This window comes from Carcharhinus amblyrhynchos, unplaced genomic scaffold, assembly GCF_965287045.1.
Source record: "Carcharhinus amblyrhynchos unplaced genomic scaffold, sCarAmb.v2.hapA scaffold_45, whole genome shotgun sequence".
Taxonomy (NCBI): Eukaryota; Metazoa; Chordata; class Chondrichthyes; order Carcharhiniformes; family Carcharhinidae; genus Carcharhinus; species Carcharhinus amblyrhynchos.
In genome coordinates, this window is record NW_027649786.1 from 678,551 (window position 1) to 701,373 (window position 22,823).

Here is a 22,823-nt window from a genome sequence, read left to right on the forward strand (position 1 = left end):
TCAAAAGGTGGTGAATCTCTGGAATTCTCTGCCCGTTGAAGTGGTGGAGGCTGCCTCGCTAAATATTTTTAAGACGTGGGTTGATGGGTTTTTGATAAGCGAGGGGATTAAGGGTTATGGGGAGAGGGTGGGAATGTGGAACTGAGCCACAACAGATCAGCCATGATCTTATTGAATGGCAGGGCAGGCTCGAAGGGCTAGATGGCCTACTCCTGCTCCTATTTCTTATGTTCTGATGTTCCTACTGGGCAGAAGGAGGCCATTCAGCCCTCTGAATCTGCACTGACACTGACAGGGCTTCTTATCCAGGTCCACCACCCCCCTCTTCCCATCTATGTGCATTTACCCCAATAATCTACATATCTTGGGACACTAAGGGGTAATTTAGCATAGCCAATCCACCCAATCTGCACATCTTTGAACTGTGGGAGGAAATCACAGCACCCAGACAGAAACCCACGCAATGATGAACATGCAAACTCTACACAGTCACCCAAGACTGGAATACCATGGCACTGTGAGGCAGCAGTGCTAGTCACCATGCCATCATGCCATCAAGCAATAAATGTATTACCAGAAATGAAAAACAGTAATAATGGAATTTTAGTCACATAGAAATTTTACATTGAGGCTTGATGGAATTCAGAAGCTTTTGGAGTTCTTTGGTAGTTGTCTGCTGTCTGACTTGGTATCCTTCTGTTAGATAGCTGGATACTTCTCTTAAGGGATATTTAAACTGGGGATGGAGATGAATGCTGGCTGCCCTGGCCGCTGGAGATATTCGCTTTAAGATGGCCGTCACTCTGGCCTTTATACCTGCGATAATCTCAATTTTCTTACACCAGGATTGGTTTGATGCTGGCAACACTATCAAATTCAAATCTGATAGCCTCTTAATAGTTGATTGTCCTTTTAAAATGGCTAGGCTGACAGAATGCAAAAGTCTGTTACCAAGTCAACTCTGATGCTTAATCCTTTTGAAACAAATGTTGCAACCTAGAGTCTGGATGTACTCTGCATTTTAAAAATTCAAGCATTGGTTTCAGTGATAGAGCCTTTGTCAGGACAGGAAGATGTTACAAATGAACAATATTTAAAAAGGAACAAGGAAAGAAAACAGGGACACAGGAAAAGACACAGAGTGACCTCTGCATTGCCTGCAAAACAGCACGATGAAATTGCAAAAGTGATCAGCCACATGGAACAGAATGTGGAACAAGATCAAAGAAATAAAAATAGAAATCTAAAACAAAATGTGTGAATAATGAGAATATTGATGGAAGGGAAAACATTAACAATCAGCAAAGTAGATTAAATTCCAGTATTTTAGGAGTTTGGTGGAAAAAGGATATAGATCACCTGGTAATACTGTCCTGGCAGGGATCCAGTAACTACCAGCACACCCACCTCATATATAGCACTTACAGCCAGAGGGGAAATCACAGCTATGGTTAATGCTAATACGAAGAACACGGAACTGCCAAGAGTCTTGGGAAAATAAGAGCTTAGACAACTCACTGTGCTCACAGATAGTCCGTCTGGTGTCTGAGCTGATGGATTTTTGTGGTTGAAAATTACCCTGCATATCTGGAATTTTCTGGGCCAACCTCAGTGATTGGAACTATGAAAGTGTGAGGTTATCCACTTTGGAAGGAATAATAGTAAAATGGACTATTATTTAAATGGTGAAAAATTACAATTTGCTACTGTGCAGAGGGACCTGGGGGTCCTTGTGCATGAATCGCAAAAACTCAGTCTGCAGGTGCAGCAGGTGATCAAGAAGGCAAATGGAATGTTGGCCTTTATAGCGAGGGGGATAGAATATAAAAGCAGGGAGGTCTTGCTGCAATTGGACAAGGTACTGGTGAGGCTGCTACTAGAGTACTGTGTGCAATTTTGGTCCCCTTATTTGCGAAAGGATATATTGGCCTTGGAGGGAGTACAAAGAAGGTTCACCAGGTTCTTACCGGAGACGAGGGGGTTAGATTATGAGGAGAGATTGGGCCTGTACTCGTTGGAGTTTAGAAGGCCGAGGGGTGATCTTATAGAGACATAAGATAATGAAGGGGCTGGATAAAGAACAGGCAGAGAGATTCTTTCCACTTAGAAAGGAAACAAGAACTGAAGGACACAGCCTCAAAATAAGGGGGAATCAGTTTAGAACAGAGTTGAGAAGGAACTTCTCTCAGGGTAGTGAATCTCTGGAATTCTCTGCCCATTGAAGTGGTGGAGGCTACATCGTTGAATATGTTTAAATCACAGGTAGATAGATTTCTGATCAATAAGGGAATTAAGGGTTATGGGGAGCAGGCGGGTAAGTGGAATTGAACCATTTTCAGATCAGCCATGACCTTATTGAATGGCGGGGCAGGCTCGAGGGGCTAGGTGGCCTATTCCTGCTCCTATTTCTTATGTTCTTAAAAATCCAAATGAGATGAGAGTTTTTAAATCAGTACGAGGAGGGTAATGTGGAACGGGAACAAGACCACATTTCATAAAACGTCTATACCAGGCACGGTCCCCGAGGTATAGATTTTAGTCTGTGCCTCCACCTTCACTTTTACTTGTTGTTTATTTCCTGTTCAAGTTCAAAGACTTTAAATAAGTTGGATAACAGTTTGTAAAAGTTCCCAGAGAGTTACCATGTTCGAGCACTTTAAACTGTCTAATTCCCTCCTTCGGTTCAAGGTATATAACAAATTATTTTTAATGCGGATGTTGTTTGAACTGCTGCCTGTTCCTGGGTTTTTTTAATACAGTATATGTTTCCGATTTACACCGATCTGTAATACTGGGTTTTTGTTAATATTGACGGAGCTGTCGTGCAGTGTCAGAGAGGAGCTGCTCGGATCACCCTTCAGTGTTCAGGATCACTGTCTGAAACAAGTGTAGCAATTCCTCAACATGGACTACTGTATAAAATGGCTTTTTTCTTAAACAGGAGATCGAGCAATTATCTACAGGGCTAAATTATTTCATTTTAAAAGTTTCATTTACGAGTTGTCACGAAGGGACTTCCTGCTTCGGCCTTTTTCCGGACTGTGTTTGACTCTTATGGTTTTCTGTAATAAAACACCCTCTGTCTCCTTTCCCCTGATACAGGTACATCCTTCCCTGAAAATAAAGAATATTTGCTACTTACCTCTTACTTTCTGACTATCTAATCGATTTTTTTTACCAGATCTGTAAGGCGTAAAAGAATTCGCATCAGTTAATCCCAGAAAGCTTTCACTTTCGAAGTGAGTCACTCGCTAAATAAGGTGTTTGGCTGCTCTCGTGTTCTGTTCTCATTAACTCTTTAAGGACACACTTCACATCAATCGAACATCATCATTATCAACTTAAAAAAAACCTAAAGACGTAATTTTCAAGAAATACAATTAATAAAACCTAACTTATACAAAAGAAAACAAACTTAGTAAATTAATTCACAGTATTATTTATATTTTCACTTTCTTTACCCTCTCATTGAATGTGGGCACCACTGGCATTTGTAACAAAATACAATTACCCTGAGACAACTGAGTGATATGCTACTTCAGAGGCCATTGCTGTGGCTCTGGGGTCACATGTAGGTCAGACCCTGTAAGGATGAGAGACTTCCTTCCCTAAAGGACATCAGTGAACCAGGTTGCTTGTCTTAAGAAATCGTGGGATAAAGGAGCAGCTGGAATGACATCCAGTAGCCCCACCATCCTCTGGTGCTGACACTGGTGGGTCCACACTTGTACCATGCAGCTGAAGACCAGCACCACGGAGCTCACAGGCTCAGCCATAGAGGTATTGAGCTGAGCCATGGTTCAGGCATCTCCTGACAACACCAGATTTAAGTCCAACCGATTTATTTGATAGTAAACTCACTAGCTTTCGGGGTTAGTCCCTTCATCAGGTGACTTCGCCATTCACCTGACAAAGGGACTTTTTACTGTGTTTACCCCAGTCCAACGCCGGCATATCCACATCAGGAATCTCCTGCCATGGAACGCTGTTCCTGCACTAAGGTCTCCACCACAGACGCCACTCTTGCAGTGTCGGTCTCACTGTGCTGAAGTGACAGCACCATCCCCTCAGATAGATGATGATGGGACTGCTCCAGTTGGCCTTGCAGTCCGAGAAGGAATGCTGACATCCCTTCCTGATACTCATGAGTCTGCCTTTGCAGCTTCAGCAGCTGTGGGATGATTGGACCCAGGGGCACATCATCAGCAGTGGGGCTCGGCAGAGTCCTGGCCTCCAGCAATCCTCTGATTGCCGCTCTCCTGGGACATCCCTGCTTCCACCTGCTGTAGATAATCAGGTGTGTGGTGCTCACCAATGAGTGACTCAGGAGCCTGCCTGCTTCATTATCCCACTGAGATGTGAGTATCTGCGCTGGTGTGGCTGACAGCTGGGACGCTTCAATGGTGGGGTTGGAGAAGTCCCCCTCTGAGTTGTTGGACTCCGTTGTTCTACTGGTTGGCCTGCAAAAGAAGGGAGATGGCATCATCCATGCGTTACAGGGGATACTGAGGGAACATTGATTATTCACTCAAGACTGAGGAATAACAGCATACGTGTTGAGGATTCCACTTCAACAGCAGCACAGGCACGGTTTTCCTCCACCCCCATCTGCTTGAGGGCTTGTTCCTCAAAATGTGTGAGGATTTGCCATATAATTCCAGATGGCTGTGCTCACTGCCACCCGTTGTATCTGAGTTTGTCCTGCAATGGAGTGTTGACATTTACGATAGTGATGAAGTGTTGCAGGCATGGAGCTTGAGTGGGAACCGGAGTGTGAGGTGCATAGCAGCTCCTGGGGGGAGCATGGTGATGGGGAAGGAAGGGTGGGGGAGGGATGATCTGACGCCTGGTGTTGGCAAAGGCCTGGCTCCCCAAGAGGATGCCCACCAAGGTCATCTCAGGCAACAGGGCATGGAAGTCAGCAGGCTGCCTCAACTTCAGCTATGGATCCTGGGGATACACCTAGACATAGCGTGAGAGTGAGGAAGATTAAGAAACAGAGTGATTGGAACCCACACTCAGGAGGCAATGTGAGGACAAAGGAATCAGAAGGTCAAAGTTATCAGGCTGTTATTCCTCAAGTCTTGAATGCAGGATCTCAGTGGGTGCAGGTGAATATAGGCACTAGTCTAGGTAGATCACCATTTTGTATTGAATGTTTTGAAATAAATGTCACCTTGTTCAACCACAGAGCCACTATCCTGTCTGATAGTGCACCAAGCTTGGGAACCAACATGCTCATCTGGCACCTCATCCCTATGGAATGTGAGAATGGCAGTGCAATGTCCCTCCCACTCCAGCAACTCAATAAGGAGGCATTGCTGCTGGCATGCCACCCCCACCCCCTCAAGTTCCACTCCCCACCCCCAAACTCCATCCATGATAGGGGTGTTTCCTCCCACACCCCAAAGATGTGCTATTAGGCTGATTGGCAGTAATAAATTGTCCCTAAATTAGTTTCCCTCAATGTGGATGGCCATAAAACAATAGATAAGGTCATGGATGGAGGGGGGGAACTGGTGGTGTTAAAATGGCGGCGCAGGCTCATTGGGCCGAAGGGCCTGTTTCCCAGGCTGTTTTGTTCTTTGTTGTTGGAATCCTCCCCCACCTCCCTCCATCAAAGCTCACCCCACTAATGTCTAACAGTGCTGTCTAGTGATCAAAAGGCCAAGGGCTGTCGAGGTGCTGCCAGACTGCCCACCTCAGATGTAAGATGGATGTGAACCAGGATCCCTGATGTTGGTGGGCCCTATAATAGCTGATGCTGCGCATCCCTGGAGTGCGAGACCTGTGATAAGCTTATTTGATGGCTCTTTCAGGCATATCACTGATAATACGAGAGACTAAGATCCCAGGGCACAGCCTCAGAGTAGGACTGAGATGAGGAGGAATTTCTTCAGCCAGAGGGTGGTGAATCTATGGAATTCATTGCCACAGAGGGTTATGAAAGGCCAGGTTATTGAGTGTATCTAAGACAGCTTTTGCAGAGTCTGGCAGATGTATTCCACCGTCCCCTGAGACAGAGAGCTTTCTACGACACGACATCTCTGACATCTGCCGACATGATGCCCGACAGCAGAATACCTTCGGCCTGTATCTACGCATCTGTGATGCCGTCCCTGGAACACTGAGAGGCTCAGTCTCTCCCTCCTCTGTAAGGCACTGGTCCTGACCTGGTGCCACAGCACATTGATGTGTCTGCTGCTGCTCTGTGTCAGTAAGTAAGACAGCAACTCGACAGGCTCCATGATCCCCCAGACTGTTCACCTTAAAGAAAAGAATCGCACAGTGGGCTATGAAGGTTCTTGAGAGAGTCCCAACCCTCCTCCCTCAATTCGTCTGGGACTAACATCCAATTGCAGCACACTCAGTAGGTGCCTCAACACCCTCCACTCGGGCACTATAGTCACATTGGTCCCTGTCAACTTCAGGATGCAGCGCATCAACTCACCAGGGTCTCAGTGGCACCAAATGTGTCCGCATTCCCCAAACACCACCCCTGGCGCAAAGAAACCTGCCGTCATGTTAGAGGGCAATCAAGTGGCTGCACATGACCAGTGTTTGCATCCTGAAGAGGGGCCTCACCAATACATCCTGTCGTGACCTTGACTGGGATGTTTGGTGATAGACATCACCATCACACCTTGCATAAGGGGGGGCACATCAGTGTTACCTGTGCGATTTTGTAACCTTTCTGCGGATGTCAGCTCAATGCCTGGGACATCGGATTAAAAAGCGTTAACAATTGGCCTCCACTAAACAGCTGGGCTGTCTGGCTGCACACATTTACTGGCAATAATCACCAGTGAAGGGAGGTTAGAGTGGCTGTTCAGCCAAGTGTCTGTCTCTTGTGACAGATCAGGCACAGTTAAATGGTGTAAGGCCAGCAATGAGCAAATCCAGCTCATTCCCAGAGGGCACCCTTTTTCTCCAAGGCCACAAGAGGTGCAAAGATGAGCAGCTTTCCATGACCTATTGAGATCTACCCTGCACATCAGCACATCCCTGATAATTTTGATCTTCTGAGCAGCCTCTCCCTTTGTCCTCACACTGTCTCCTGAGTGTGGGTTCCAATCACAATGCAGTCATCCTCCCCTGAGTGTGAGGCCTTTCAGGTCATAAGAGGGGAGACGCAGCCCATTGCTGAATCTGTGCCCTGACAGCCTGGGCTCTTATGGGACACCCCACCCCCCCCCGCCCCGCCCCGGGTAACTCACAGTTGCCCCTGTGCTGAGCCTCTTGTTTTCAAGCCCATCTACCCTCTTGCCAACCATTACTAAGAAAAGGTACTCCCTAATTGCGATATGGATGGGAACCCAGGACGGACATCATGGGGAGCATTGCCTGCACACCAGCCTCCGTAACCCCTTTAAAACAAGGGGCGCATCGACATGAAGGGGAAGTAAGGCCTGTAGGTGACCCTTTCCCACCCCTCTCCCTGAAATGGAGATTGTGAGACTCTCATTCCCACTCAGGTGTCATTTATCTGTGTCCTCCGAGTCCTGTCCGATGTCTCCTGTGCAATGAATGCCCCTGGGGGTGCTGGCTGCCTGAGAGCTCAGCTCCAAAATCCCCCTTGGTTCATACTTATGTCGAGCTGTTGTAAATGGTGCTGGCATGATGTATTAAAATGAGCTTTCTGTGGTCCCAGGCATATTTCACACTTTTCTGCAGGTGAGGGACCGGAAAGATAAGAATTCAAAAACACACCAGCGCAAACTTGCATTTTCTGGATTTTGAGTGCTCGCTGCCATTCCTGCAGATAGACTGCGGGCTCAAAATTGTTCCATTGTGTCTGTGCCAGCCATCAAACGCCAATGTATTCCAACCTCATTTCCCAGCACTTGTTCCACAACCTTGTATGCTATGGCATTTAAAGCATTTATCTAAATGCTTCGTAAATGTTCTGAGGGTTCCCATCTTTATCACCCTTTCAGACAGTGAGTTCCTGATTCCCACCGCCCTCTGGGGAAATAGATGTTCCTCAAATCCCCTCTAAATCTCCTGCCCCGACCTTAAGTTTATTTCTAAGAGAAAGGCAAAATACTGCAGGCGCTGGAATCTGGAACAAAAACAGAAAATGCTGGAAAATCTCAGCAGGTCTGACAGCATCTTTGGCTCTGATGAAGGGTCATCCAGACTCAATGTTGGCTCTATTTTGTCTCCACAAATGCTGTCAGACCTGCTGAGATTTTCCGTTTTTGTCTTAAATTTATTCCCCCGGTTTCCTCTACACATCCTCCAATTTATAGAGTCATAGAGGTTTACAGCATGGAAACAAGCCCTTCAGTCCAACTTGTGCATGCTGCCCCCTTTTTTTTAACCACTAAGCTAGTCCCAATTGCCCACATTTGGCCCATATCTCTCTATGCTCATTTTGCCCATGTAACTTTCTAAATGCTTTTTAAAAGGCAAAATTGTACCCGTCTCTACTATTACCTCTGGAAGCTTGTTCCAGACACTCACCACCCTCTGTGGAAAAAATTGCCCCTCTGGACCCTTTGATATCTGTAGTGGGAAATTCTTCTAGGTGGCCTGATTAATTGAAAGACTAAATCTTTTCATTAAACATTTCATTTCACAAGGGCAAGAAAAGTTTATTCAGTTCAACAAAATTCTTCAATTAAACTAGTTTTTATTAAAACATTGAAATGTTAGAATCAAAAACATTACAAATTAAAAATGTTCAGACAACCATACAATTAAAACATGACAAATTTCTTTCAGAGGATCTCTGATTCATCTACACAGCAAATGTGCTATGAGGTATTCTCAAAAGATCTTAAATTTCATGCCAAAAATCAGAATGGTTATAGTTTTTGTCATTAGATTAATGAGTCCAGCAATTAATTAAAAGCAATTTCATTCATTCACTTTTCTGTCAATCTAATAATGGCATGCCCTTCAATTATATTTTGACACCTTCAAATATTGATCTGTCATTTATCTGTCTGTTTTACAGAAGTCCTCTCCCAAAAATGGCTAACGATTCAGCAATTCTCTAAACAGTTAAATCAGATCCAATACTAAATGAAGACACCTTTATCTTTTGACATTATCTCCCAGCCTGGGTAATTTACTTTGTGGCATAACTTGTGTCTGATTTGTGCTGGTATCTTTCATGAATACATCTTTAATTTTACTGGCATGTTACAAATTCATTTCTTAGAGACATTATTAAGTTGTTATTTAAATATTTTTTATTATTCTCAAACCACATTAAAACATTAGCCACTAATTATCCTCATGTTGGGTATTTCGAATTAATCAGAATTCTCAACTATAGTATCTCTTCCCTCTCACTATAAACCTATGCCCTTTAGTTTCAGACTCCCCTACCTTTGAGAAAATATATTGACTATCTAGCTGATCTATGCCCCTCATTATTTTATAGACCTCTATAAGATCACCCCAAAGTCCCCTATCATCCAGAGAAAAAAGTCTCAGTCTATCTAGCCTCTCCTTATAACTCAAACCATCAAGTCCCATTCAGCATCCTAATAAATCTTTTCTGCACTGTTTCTAGTTTAATAATATCCTTTCTATAATAGGGTGACCAGAACTGAACACAGTATTCTAAGTGTGGCCTACCAATGTCTTGTACAACCTCAACAAGACATCCCAACTCCTGTATTCAATGTTCTGACTGATGAAACCAAACATACTGAATACCTTCTTCACGATTCAGTCCACCTATGACTCCACTTTCAAGGAGCTATGAACTTGTACCCCCTAGATCTCTTTATTCTATAACTCTCCCCAACGACCTACCATTAACTGAATAACTTCTGCCCTGGTTTGATCTACAAAATGCATCGCCTCGCATTTATCCAAATTAAACTCCATCTGCCATTTGTCAGCCCACTGGCCCAACTGATCAAGATCCCGTTGCAATCCTAGACAACTTCTTCACCGTACGCTGTACCACCAATCCTGGTGTCATCTTCAAACTTACTAATCATCCTCCTAAATTCTCATCAAAATCATTAATATAAATAACAAATAACAGTGGACTCAGCACTGATCCCTGAGGCACACTGCTGGTCACACGCCTCCAGAAAAACAACCCTCTTCAACCACCCTCTAGCTTCTGTCATCAAGCCAATTTTGTATCCATTTTGCTACCTCACCCTGGATCCCATGAGATTTAACCTTATGCAATAACCTACCACACAGTACCTGGTCAAAGGCCTTGCTAAAGTCCATGTAGACAATATCAACTGCACTGCCCTCGTCCAACTTCTTGGTTACTCTTTCAAAAAACTCAATCAAATTTGTGAGACATGATTTTCCACTCACAAAGCCATGCTGACTGTCCCTAATCAGTCCTTGCATCTCTAAATGCCTGCAGACCTTGCTCTCAGAATACTTTCTAACAACTTACCCATCACAGATATGAGGCTCACCGGCCTATAGTTCGTAGGTGTTTCCCTACAGCCCTTTTTTAAAGAAAGGCACAACATTTGTCACCATCCAATCTTCAGGCACATCACCATTAGTTGTTCCAGTTTGCCCTGACCTTCTGTCCTGCTATCTCAAGCAGGCAGATTCCTGGTGAAATGCTGTCCATGTGGGAGGCTGCCCTCTGCCCATTAGGGATTTGGAATGGAGAGCGTTGGGACATGGCAGTCCCATACAATGGAGTATTAGGCCAATTCATAGGCTGTAATTTCTGTAGCCTCGAAGAATCGGTGTTTAATATTTATATGGTGTTTGCAAGGCAGTTTTTCCATTATCTGAAGGGACTGCTCCTCAATTTCTGGTTGTAGTTCAGCTCCACATTCTTGATCATTGGCCACCCGATGCTGTGGACCTTCTTGTTGGTCTGTTTCAGGGCCTAGTGATGATGGCCATGAACAGATCTAGGCAGTGGGCAGATCAAGGCATCATTTCACTCGGCTGGCTGCCTCTCTTCTGCAGATATGTCCCTCTGGGTGACCCTGGAGAGGGGGCACACAGTGTCCACCATTACATTTGAGGTTGTCCTGAGACTGGTGGGCATTGGGATTCCCGGACTGAACCATCAACCCTGGACATATATTTTGATTTCATTTTTGATACAGTTGGGTAAAAATTTCTCCCACCCTCCTAATTGGTAATGGGCACCCAAAGAGTCTGAAACTGTGGCTGTTAGGTTGAGAGAGGCTTGCTTCTCATGTGCCATTCTGTAAATGAATGTATATAAAATGCCTAAATATTGGCTCCAGTTCTTTCACTCACCAATTGGCCTTGGAGGAGAGCTACAGCAAACCTTCCACAGAAGAAGCCTTGACTGGTGATGAGCAACATCTTCTGCAGAAAGGGCAGAATCCCAAGCATCAGGAGGGCTGGTATGTTGGTTTTGTGACACTGTTCGTGCTTCCAGCAACATTCATAAGGTGAGGCCAGAAACACAATCCTGTTTGATCCCCAAATAAGTCCAATTAAAGTTATTAACGAATTGTTAAGAGCTTGTAACAGGAAGTGTTGAGATTTCACAAGGGCACATGGACTGCACATACTGTCTGGGATACATCAGCTGACTGGAGGTGAATACGCAGTAGGGAGATAGTCATGATTCACCCAGAAAATTACCTAAATCACAGAAAGGGTGACATGAAAGGGACAGAGCTTTCAGCCAATGGGAAACAGGTATCCATGGCACTGAGCAGGTGGCAAGGAGAGTGGGCACTAATCCTCCTGGCATTGTGGGGCAGAAAAACAGAGGGTGATCACTTGTCCAGGAATTTTTTTTTGATTTGATTTTATTATTGCCATATGTATGGGGATACAATGAAAAGTATTGTTTCTTGCATGCTGTACAGACAAAGCATATTTTCATAGAGAAGGAAAAGAGAGAGTGCAGAATGTAGTGTTATAGTCATATCAAGGGTATGGAGAAAGATCAACTTAATGCGAGGTCTGGCAGCAGGGAAGAAGCTGTTCTTGAGTCAGTTGGCATGTGTCCTCAGACTTCTGTATCTTTTCCTGATGGAAGAAGGTGGAAGGGAGAATGTCCGGGGTACGAAGGGTTCTTGATTATGCTGGCTTCTTTTTCGAGGCAGCTGGAAGTGTAGACAGTGTCAATAGGTGGGAGGCTGGTCTGTGTGATGGGCTGGACTTCATTCACAACCCTTTGTAGTTTCTTGTAGTCAGGAGACATACCAAGCAGGAGACGTACCAAGCTGTGATATAAACAGAAAGAATGCTTTCTATGGTGCATCTCTAAAAGTTGGTGAGAGTCATAGCAATCATGCCAAATTTCCTTAGTCTTCTGAGAAAGTAGAGGCGTTGGTGGGCTTTCTCCACTGTAGTATCGGCATGGGGGGATCCAGGACAGGTTGTTGGTGATCTGGACACCTAAAATCTCGACCATTTCTAATTCAGCCACTGCTGTGAACAGGGACATGTCCTCCACTATGCTTCACCATGAAGTCAATGACTATCTCCTTTGTTTTGTTGACATTGAGGCAGATTGTCATCTTATTATTGTCATCTCACCAGTTCGCCAGATTCTCTACCCTGTACCAGAACGTCTATCCCGTACTCTGTCTCGTCATTATTTGAGATGCGACCCACTACAGTGGTGTCATCAGCAAACCAGAAGATCGAGTTGGAAGGGAATTAGGCCATGCAGTCAGAGGTGGAGAAAGAGTACATAAACCAGGGCCTGTATTCCATGTACAGAGAGGAGATGAGTAGGTAGAAAAGGTTTAAAAATCAGTGAAGTGGGTGTGAAGATATAGAATCTATTTCTGGACATGTCTGAGAGACACTCTGGTTAAAAGTGAGTGGAGGCATTGATACTGGATTATCCTGGAGCAGATGTTATTACTGGATTATCCTGGAGGAGATGTTATTACTGGATTATCCTGGAGGAGATGTTATTACTGGATTATCCAGGGCAGTGCCCTCAGTATGTGTTAAACTGTTACTTCAACCCTAGATCTTGGATTTGAATCAAACAACAACAATTTACATTTATACAGAGCCTTTACTGCAGTAAATTGTCCCAAAGACGTTCACAAGAACAATATCAAACTAAATTTGACACTGAGCCAGATAAGGAGATATTAAGGAGAAAACAAGATCAAGGCAGACATTGTAGGAGGAATTTTCTGAGGGGTGTTCCCCTTCAGGTGCCCTGTATTTGTTGAACCTCACTCAACCAATACATAGATTGCGAAATACAGCATATATTTAAAGAACGAAAAGGAATTTATTTGCTAATGCATGCATCAGGGGACAGACACAGTCATTGAGGGTTAACTGTGCTCTCTGACCTAATATTGCCCATAGAATTATTATATTATTCTGCACATTTCAATATCCCACCTCATCTTGCCAATCAGACTGCAGGGTCTAATCACAACATTCAATATTATTATCTTAGCCGATAACGTTCTACAGGAATAGGAGATTATTAGCTTATTGCCCATGTAGGTTCCTTCCCCTTTACTCAGGAAACCTAACCCACGTCACTACCAGTAACCAAGGCTATTATTAACATCTGTAGTTTTTCATTGGTGAAAGGAATCACTCTCTTGCTGGAACCTGGACCTTCTTTATCAGCTTCAGAGACTGCTCCAGCCTCGCTACCCACGAACAAAACCACTCCCTTACAGACCAAGCTTGTGAATAAACTTGCCTTTCGCATATCTAAAAACAGATAACGGAAGCTGCTTTTCTGTGCTCCACTGTATTCAAGAAGTTGGTCTGTCTACCACTGTGTTTCCCATCATGCTGCATTCAGAACAAAGTTGGCTACGGCACACAAGAGAGGTTGAAAACACGGTTTAAGCTTATAATACCTGATTAATTTGTGGATATACAGTTTATAATACATTGGCCTATATTGTTCCAGGCACATTGTGAATTCTTACTATATATATAAGGCACTTTGTAATTACCTTAACCTAGCCTACTTACTGTGGTAAAACTAAAATGAAGGGTCTAGCAGTAGAATTCTAAACTAACCCCCATCAAGCTGCTGTAGAGTCCCATTGGAGGACGTTGCTGTTAAAGACCTTTCAACCACAGTAAACTGAGGGGAGCAGAACCCCCTTGGGCCGAATGAGTCACTGAATGTATACAGTAAATATTATCCTTATCACAATTGTATTCATGCAACTCAGAGTGCAACTTGAACTCTGTAAACAACCTTTCAAAACCTTTGCCCCATCTGTAAGGACCATTTTGAAATGTCCATAATGTTTCTTTGTGTTGAAGCAGCGCAATGTTTAACAGAACGTAGATAAAGAAGCTGAATATTATTGCACTTTGTGTGATGGTCATTTTGAAATGTTTGGAATGTTCTTTCAGATATGAATAAAGTATATTTTTGCAAACACAAAGCTACTTCCTGGCAGGATCCTGGATTGTTGTTCCCAGTCTCAGACCAACAGCTGTACTGGAAATGTACACTCAGAGGAGAATGGTCTGACCATTCTGAGGGTTTCTCATTCTGTATAAAGCTGATTTTCTTCATTGTTTAATTTGATGAAACTATCTGTCTATAATATTACACTAAACAAGCTCCAGATTTAGTCATTTCCATGTTAAAGACAACCGTTAGTGATCTTAGTGTGAGACAGAGAAATCCAAATGTCACAGGTGATTGGGGTAATTTTGGTCAGTGAGTTTTATATTCTAGATTTTGATGACAGAACCTGCTCCTTCTTCAAGACGGTGAAGGAAAAACAAATAAACAGTTACTGTTAAAAATTTGATGTTGTCCTGCTCTCTCAGCTCTTGTTCAATATCCTGAACAGTGACTGAAAGAGATGAGATTTCCTCCGTTATCTTCTCAATCCTCTCCTTCATCTCCTGACTCTTTTTCTCTTTCTCAAGTTTCAGATCTTCCAACACAATCCTCTCTTCCTCACGGAGAAACTGGTGAGGTTTTTCAAATTCAGCTTTAATCTGTTTCTCTGTCTTTACACTTTGATCCTTTAGAAAATATCAGTGAGATTGAAAAATCAAATGAGGATGTTTAAAAGGTTGTTCAGCCTGAAAAGTTCTGTCCATATCAGAATATTAGAGAGAAAAACATTCCCAATCCTGTTAATTCCCAATCCTGATAATTTATTGGAATGTGTAATTTATATACAGAGAAAACTGTTCCTTAATACAGTGAAATCTTGTCGATAAGATTGGTTATTAAAGGTGACCAGGTAATCATTTATTCAATAGAGGGATCTCTAACTGGGGATCGATTTCTCTATTTAGCTTATTGGTGACTCTCTCTTGGATTTTAAATTCCAGGTCAAGTAGAAACATTTTCTCTGTATCTACATTATCAAACCCTGTCACAATGATAAATAACTCAGCTTGTCTTTTCCAGAGAAAAGATCCAGTCGACTTAATCTCTCCCAATAGGTTTAAGGTCTTATTTCTAGAATCATCTTTGTGGTTATTTTTTAACTTACTCCACTGCCTCTTTCTAGTTCTCATTACAGAGAGATCAGTAGAATTCGACAGTGTGTAAAAATGTAGAACAAAACAAAATCAGAAAAAACCTAAATGCGGGTTAATGTTCTCTCATAATCACTTCTTACAGTGCCGCATTCCTCCTTCTTGACCTGGACTGGCTTCAGTGAGTCTCACAGTTCCTCCTGAACAAAAACATCAATTAATTTGTACAATTTTCAGAAATAGAAACCACAAAATTAAATATCCTTCTATTATTCAGCAGATTGAGGTAGATGTTCAGTTTGCAGTCTGTGAAAAACTGGTGTTCGGGTTACTGGGTTCGACATTTTGAAATAAACTTTCAAAAAGTTCCCAAATCCAAACTATGACTCACTATTCCCCTCAAATCCATTCAGAAGGAAGGCATTGGGCCCATTGAGTCGTCCCCAACCCTCCAAATGAGCATCTTAACCAGGCCCACTCCCTGCCCCACCCTCATAATCCTGCGCGTTGATTATCTCCAATCCACCCAACCTGCATATCTTTGAACACGAAGGAGTAATTTAGCATGGCCAATCCACGTAACCTGCACATCTTTGGAGTGTGGGAGGAAACTGGAGCACCCGGAGGAAACACACGCAGACACAGTGAGAACATGTAAACTCCACATAGACAGTGACCCAAGGCAGGACCCAGGTCCTGGTGCTGTGAGGCAGTAGTGCCAACCACAGTGCCACCATGGTCACCATGACACCAGAAAAATTGTTACGGACTAGGACATTACTACCCTGTCATCGAGCTGCCCAGGTTAGGAGTGAAGGGTGAGGACTCAGTGTGCTGAGCAGACCATTGCACACGCGCTGATCCGTCAGCACCAAGATTGCCGCATGCGCAGTGGCCCCACACTGACAATCTCTTTGCTGGCCAGCCCTGCAACGCACCCCCGATCACTGGCCACCCAACAATTCCCAGGCCCAGCCCTGAGCCCTGCCCTTCCGGCCCATCCCCCGATCTCTCCACCTTCGCCCCCCCAGCCCCATTTCTCCCCCTGACAGTTACGCCCACAGCCCCGGTGCCCTCTCTGCAGTTCAGGACTCCCCAGCAGGCTGAGCCCACACCCCCAGCCCGCCCTGATCATTAACCTCCTCCTTCCCCGATCGATACCGAGGCAGAGTGGCAGTGGGAACCCCAACTCCCAGCGATTGCCCCGTAGGCCTCACTCCATCAGAACCGCCCCCCCCCCGACCCCCCGATACGCCCTGGTCCCTTGGCACTGCCTGATGCCCAGGGCAAAGACACAGTGTCACCTGGGCATTTTCACTTTGCCCCTTCAGCAGTACCAGTGGCAGAGGCTGGCACTGCCAGGGTGTCCATGCCCAGGGGTCACCACCCAGCTGCCCGATCCCGGGGTGTACCCCAATTACACCCCACTTCGCTCCAGCAGACTGGAGCTGCTAGTTCCCCGGAAATGGGGAGCAAGTGTAATCCCCACTGGAGTGAAACACTCTGGGGTGGGAGCAGCAAGTGGGCCTAGAGACTGTAGTCCCGGGACCGCTAATCTCATTTAAATTGTATTATTTAAATCATTCCTGCTTCTCACCACTGATTTCCGATGTGGAGCAGACCAGTTGGAAATCCAGCGGAGGAGGATGCATGGATCCCCCTTTTACTCAGAGCACAGAACAAGGTGATCAGTCTGTCGAGATGGAAGATGAACTTTCCTGTGCTGTGTGCCACGATCTGTGTAAAGACCTTATACAGATCTTTATCTGTAAAGGGCGCAAACATTTCTGCAAACCCCACGAATCAACCTCCATGGGATTCTCCTGGCCTGCTCTGCTAAAATATTCACAGGATGGGAGAATTGCAGCCTGAGCAATTAAAAGAATAAATATTGAGAGATACTTAAACCCAAATCTATGACTGTTCCCTGTTGAGGATTCTGTTATCTGTTTCTGTGTTTTATTTTACACAGGATCTCCTCACCTTAAACTCTCCAGCAGCTTCTTCCACTGGCAGCATCTCGTGGTTTTGATGATTTTTTGAAATCTGACAAATGACACAGATGGGCTGATTGTCAGTTTTACAGAAAACTTTCAGCTTCTCCTGGTGACGGCTGCATTCCGGCTGAATTTTATCACCTTTGTCACTTTTTACAAACAGTTCCACGATGTTGGAGAGAGTGCGGTTGGGTCTCAGATCCCTGGAGGAAGTTTCCTTTCCACAGATGGGGCAGGAGGCAGTGACAGCTTTCTCCCAGTACTGGGTTATACAGGATCGACAGAAGCTGTGATCACAGTCCATTAAAACAGGATCTTTATACAGATCGTGGCAAACAGCACAGGAAAGTTCATCTTCCATCTCGACAGACTGATCACCTTGTTCTGTGCTCTGAGTAAAAGGGGTGAAATGTTCAGTGAAATACTTTCCCACAGTATTATAAACCATACCCAGAAAGGGCGGGGTGGGGGAATGAGCAATACAAATAAATTGCTTATAAACAAATTTGATGCACTAATTTTGTTCAGGGATTCACGACTGTGACAGGCTTGTGTTCCTGTAATATGTAGATATATTTTTACATTATTCTCACAGAACAAAGACAGAAGTTAATCTGGACAGAATTAATTTAAACTGTTCACATGGACTTTTGATCAGAACAGGAGAGAGTGTAAGTTATTGTTCTGTCAAATAGGACAATAAATTTCTTTTACTGAAGATCAAAGGTTTATAAACAAAGACAAAGCGAACTGAATTAGGCCGTGTCACTTTCTAGGTGTTGTGTCGTGGTCACTTCAGAACCTTTGAAAAGTTACAGCACAGGAGGAGGCCATTCGACCCATCTTGTCCGTGCCAGTCTGAGGACACCCAGGTGCCCTTCCTAATCCCACCTTCCTGCACCCGACCCACAGCCCTGATGTGTCTCAGTGTAAAAAGTCTGACAACACCAGGTTTTAGTCCAACCTATTTATTTGACAATATACTCACAAGCTTTCGGGGTTAGTCCCTTCGTCAGGTGAATGGAGAACTCTCCATTCACCTGACGAAGGGACTAACCCCGAAAGCTTGTGAGTATATTGTCAAATAAATAGGTTGGACTAAAACCTGGTGTTGTCAGACTTTTTACTGTGTTTACGCCAGTCCAACGCCGGCATACCCACATCGTGTCTCAGTGTCACATTGTGTTTGATAATCATCTCGTGAAGCACCTTGGCACATTTCACTCTGCTGAAGCTGCCGTCCAAATGGAAATTGTTGTTGTTTTGAGTCAAATCCTGGGCCAAGGGCTGAAGTAAGAGTCTGACACAAACCTCGGGCACTGTCTCTGATCATTCACTAACTGTTTCCACTCACTTTGACCTGAAGTCTCCCCCAGGCAGCCCCCAGGAATAAATGTCACATCTTCATCAGCCTGGCTAAGATGCTCTTTGGGAGAGTGGGTGCAGACTGGATGGGCCCAATGGCCTCCTCCTGTACTGTCGGGGTTCTCTGAGGGAAGACAACTTGTATCTGCTGTTTGAATAGAAATGAATGGGGGAGCGATGGGAAAGGGCTGCGGTGGAGTTTTGTTGCTGGATTCAGACATTTCCCTGAATGATGTGAGTGAAATGTCAGAGTGAGGGGTGAAGCTGAAGCTCTCCCCGACCAAACCCCCTCCGCTTTTCCATTTCCCTGCTGCCCCTTTTCTGATCAGATGTGTGTGATTTTAAACGGTGTCACTCCCCCTCCTCCTTTCCCCCAGCTCTGCACTGATCGTTGCTGATCTCTCAGCTCCCAGTTCACAGACAGGCTTTCGAGCCGCAATGTTAACCTGGATTCTCTCTCTCTCCACAGCTGATAGCGAGTGAGTTGTGTCTTTGTAGCATTTTCCACTCCCATTTCCAGGCTGGGGACTGAGTTGGATGTTTCAGTGTCTCTGTGAACTGCCTCTGGAGGGAGGGAGCAGCTTCCCTGATGCATTTGGATGCTGCCAGTTTGGTTCTGGGCTGCTGACTGCTGCTGACTTTGGGGGAATTGCTGATTTTTTTTTGCCGGGTCACTTTTTAATTCCTTGTTTAAGATCAGGAATCTAATTGTAAATAAACATTTCCAAAGTGAAGAAATACATTTCCTATTTGTGTTCGACCTTCCAAAATGTGTTACCTCACATTTGTCCGGATTAAACTCCATCTGCCATTTCTCTGCTCAAGTCTCCAACTGATCTATATTTTTAAACCTTTCCGACCAATTAATCTCCTCTCTGTACTCGGAAAACAGGCCCAGATTTTTGAATTCAGCGCCTGACACACAGCAAGATCCCAAACTGGGGAATTTCACTCTCCCAACCTGGGTTTTTTTGAACATTGTCCAGACTGGCAGTGTGGAATTTCCCGATAGGGACTCGGTGTGTGACAGGAACATGGAATTGGGAAGTCCAGGCTCATGTTTATTTTCCCTCTTTGTTTCTGATCCAATTTTCTTTCAGTTGTGAAGAAAGGTCCTGTGGAGGGGCACAGTGGTTAGCACTGCTGCCTCACAGATCCCGATTTCAATTCCGGCCTTGGGTGACTATCCCTGTGGAGTTTCCATGTTCTTTCTGTGTCTGCTTGGGTTTCTTCTGGGTTCTCTGATTTCTTCCCGCAGTCCAAAGATGTGGGGGTTGGGTGGATTGGCCATGTTAAATTGCCTCTTAGTGTCGGTAGAATTAGCAGGGCAAGTACATGGGGTAACAGGGATAGGACCTGGTAGGATTGTTATCAGTGCAGGGTCGATGGGCCGAATGGCCTCCTGTACTGTAGCGATGCTATGCTTCTCTGAATTAAATGATCCATATTGCCTGGATTCACTATAGTTCACCACAACAGGTCCACAGCAGACATCATATCCCTGGCCTTACCTTCAACCCTGGATAACAAGAACAGTCCTGTCAGTCTCCCATTTATTGACTATAGGTCAGCCTTAACACCACTATTCCTACAATACTCACCTCCAAACTCCATGGCCTGGGGCTCGGCTCCTCCCTCTGCAACTGGATCCTAAACTTCTAATCCACAGGCGGCACGGTGGCACAGTGGTTAGCACTGCTGCCTCACAGCTCCAGGGGCCTGGGTTTGATTCCCAGCTTGGGTGACTATCTGTGTGGAGTTTGCACATTCTCCCTGTGTCTGCATGGGTTTCCTCCGGATGCTCCAGTTTCCTCCCATAGTCTGAAGATGTGCAGGTTCGGTGAATTGGCCATGCTGAATTGCCCCTTATTGTCAGGGGGACTAGTTAGGGTAAATGCATGAGGTTATGGGGATAGAGCCTGTGTGGGATTGTGGTTCCTGCAGACTCAATGGGCAGAATGGCCTCCTTATGCACTGCAGGGATTCTATGATTCTGTTCTATGACCGCAATCAATAAGGACAGGCAACAACACCTCCTCCACACCAGTGCCCTACAAGGCTGTGTCCTCAGCCCCTTACTATACTCCTTACACACCTCTGACTGTGTGGCCAAATTCCCCTCCAACTTGATTTTCAAGTTTCTTTATGACACCACCTTAGTAGGTTGGGTTCAAGCGATGATGAGATAGAGTACAGGAAAGAGATGGAGAATCTGGTGAACTGGTGCGACGGCACTAACCTCTCCCTCAATGTCACTGTAGTTAAGAAAGCCCACCAATACCTCCAGTTTCTCAGGAGACTAAGGATATTTGGCATGTCCGCTACGACTCATTCCAACTTTTACAGATTCACCATAGAAAACATTCTTTCTGGTTGTATCACAGTTTGGTATGGCTCCTGTTCTGTCCAAGACTGCAAGGAACTACAAAGGGTCATGAACAAAGCCCAGTCCATCACGCAAACCAGCCTCCCATCTATTGTGTCTACACTTCCCACTGCCTCAGAAAAGCAGCAGTATCATCAAGGACCCCATGCACCTCGGACATTCTCTCTTCCACTTTCATCCATAGGGAAAAAAATACAAAAGGCTGAGGACACGGACCAACCAACTCAAGAACAGCTTCTTCCCTGCTGCCATCAAACTTTTGAATGGACCTACTTTCCATTAAGTTGATCTTTCTCCACACCCCAGCTATGATTGTAACACTACATTCTCTCCTTCCCTTTTCTATGAACAGTATGCTTTGTATAGCAAACAAGAAACAATGCTTTTCACTGTACTAATACATGTGACAATAATAAATCAAATATGACTGTGTGGCCAAATTCCCCTCCAACTCAGTTCTCAAGTTTGTTGATGACACCACCACAGTGGTACAGATCTTAAACAACAATGAGAAGGAGTACAGGAAAGAACAAGTGCAGATTAGGTGGATTGGTCATGCTAAATTGCCCTTTAGTATCGGGGGAATTAGTAGGGCAAATACTTGGGTTTATGAGGATAGGGTCTGGGTGGGATTGTTGTCAGTGCAGGCTCGATGGGCCGAATGGCCACCTCCTGCACTGATGGGATTCTATGAATCCGGTGAATTGATGCGATGACAATCTCTCTGTCAACATCAGTAAAACGAAGGAGATAGCCATCAACTTCAGGAAGCGTAATGGAGGGCATGCCCCTGAATACATCAACAGGGATGAAGTGGAAATGGTCGAGAGCTTCAAGTTTCTAGGTGTCCATATCACCAACAACCTGCCCTGTCCCTCCAGACCGACACTATAGTTAATAAAGCCCCACCAAAACCTCTACTTTCTCAGCAGGCAAAGGAAATTTGGCATATCTGCTACGTCTCTAACCAACTTTTACAGATGCAATATAGAAAGCATTCTGTCTGGTTGTATCACAGCTTAGTATGGCTCCTGCTCTGTCCAAGACACAAGGTACTACAAAGGGTTATGAACGAAGACCAGTCCATCACACAACCTCCCATCCATTGACTCTGTCTACACTTCCTGCTGCCTCGGAAAAGCCGCCAGCATAATCAAGTACCCCAGGCACCCTGGCATGCTCTCTTCCACCTTCTTCCGTGGAGAAAAAGATCAAAAGGCTGAGGTCACGTACCAACCGACTCAAGAACACCTTCTTCCCTGCTGCCATCAGGACCTACCTTGCATTAAATTGATCTTTCTCTCCACACTCGCTGTGACTGTAACACTACAGACTGCATTCTCTGCTTTCCTTCTCTATGTATGGTATGCTTTGTATGGCGTGCAAGAAACAATACTTTTCACCTTCCACTAATACATATGACAGCAATAAATGAAATTAACTATCAAATCAAATCTGATCAGCCGAGTGTTTCAGCATTTTGTGTTTTTGGGATTGCTGCCAGTACCAGGTATCCAGCAGCAGGAGGCGACATTGCACTGTTAAACTTTACTGATCTTTGAACAGCTCGACATCACCATCTTCTGGCTGAAATCGGCACTACAATGAACTGCAAGGGAAAGTTCAACACTGTGGGCTGAATGGTCACTGTGATCACCGCTCACAAAACAGGCGTTGGAGTC

At 44.8% G+C, this 22,823-nt stretch overlaps 1 protein-coding gene across 1 annotated transcript in view; it reads right to left on the reverse strand.

Annotated features, from left to right (window-relative positions):
• LOC145337231 (zinc-binding protein A33-like) overlaps positions 1–17,751 on the reverse strand; it is a 129,706-nt gene extending 111,955 nt beyond the window's left edge. The window contains exon 1 of the mRNA XM_080182023.1: positions 17,377–17,751. Within this exon, the coding sequence (XP_080038149.1) occupies positions 17,377–17,751 (375 nt within the window). The remainder of the gene's footprint in view (positions 1–17,376) is intronic.
• Between the last annotated feature and the right edge of the window lie 5,072 nt (positions 17,752–22,823).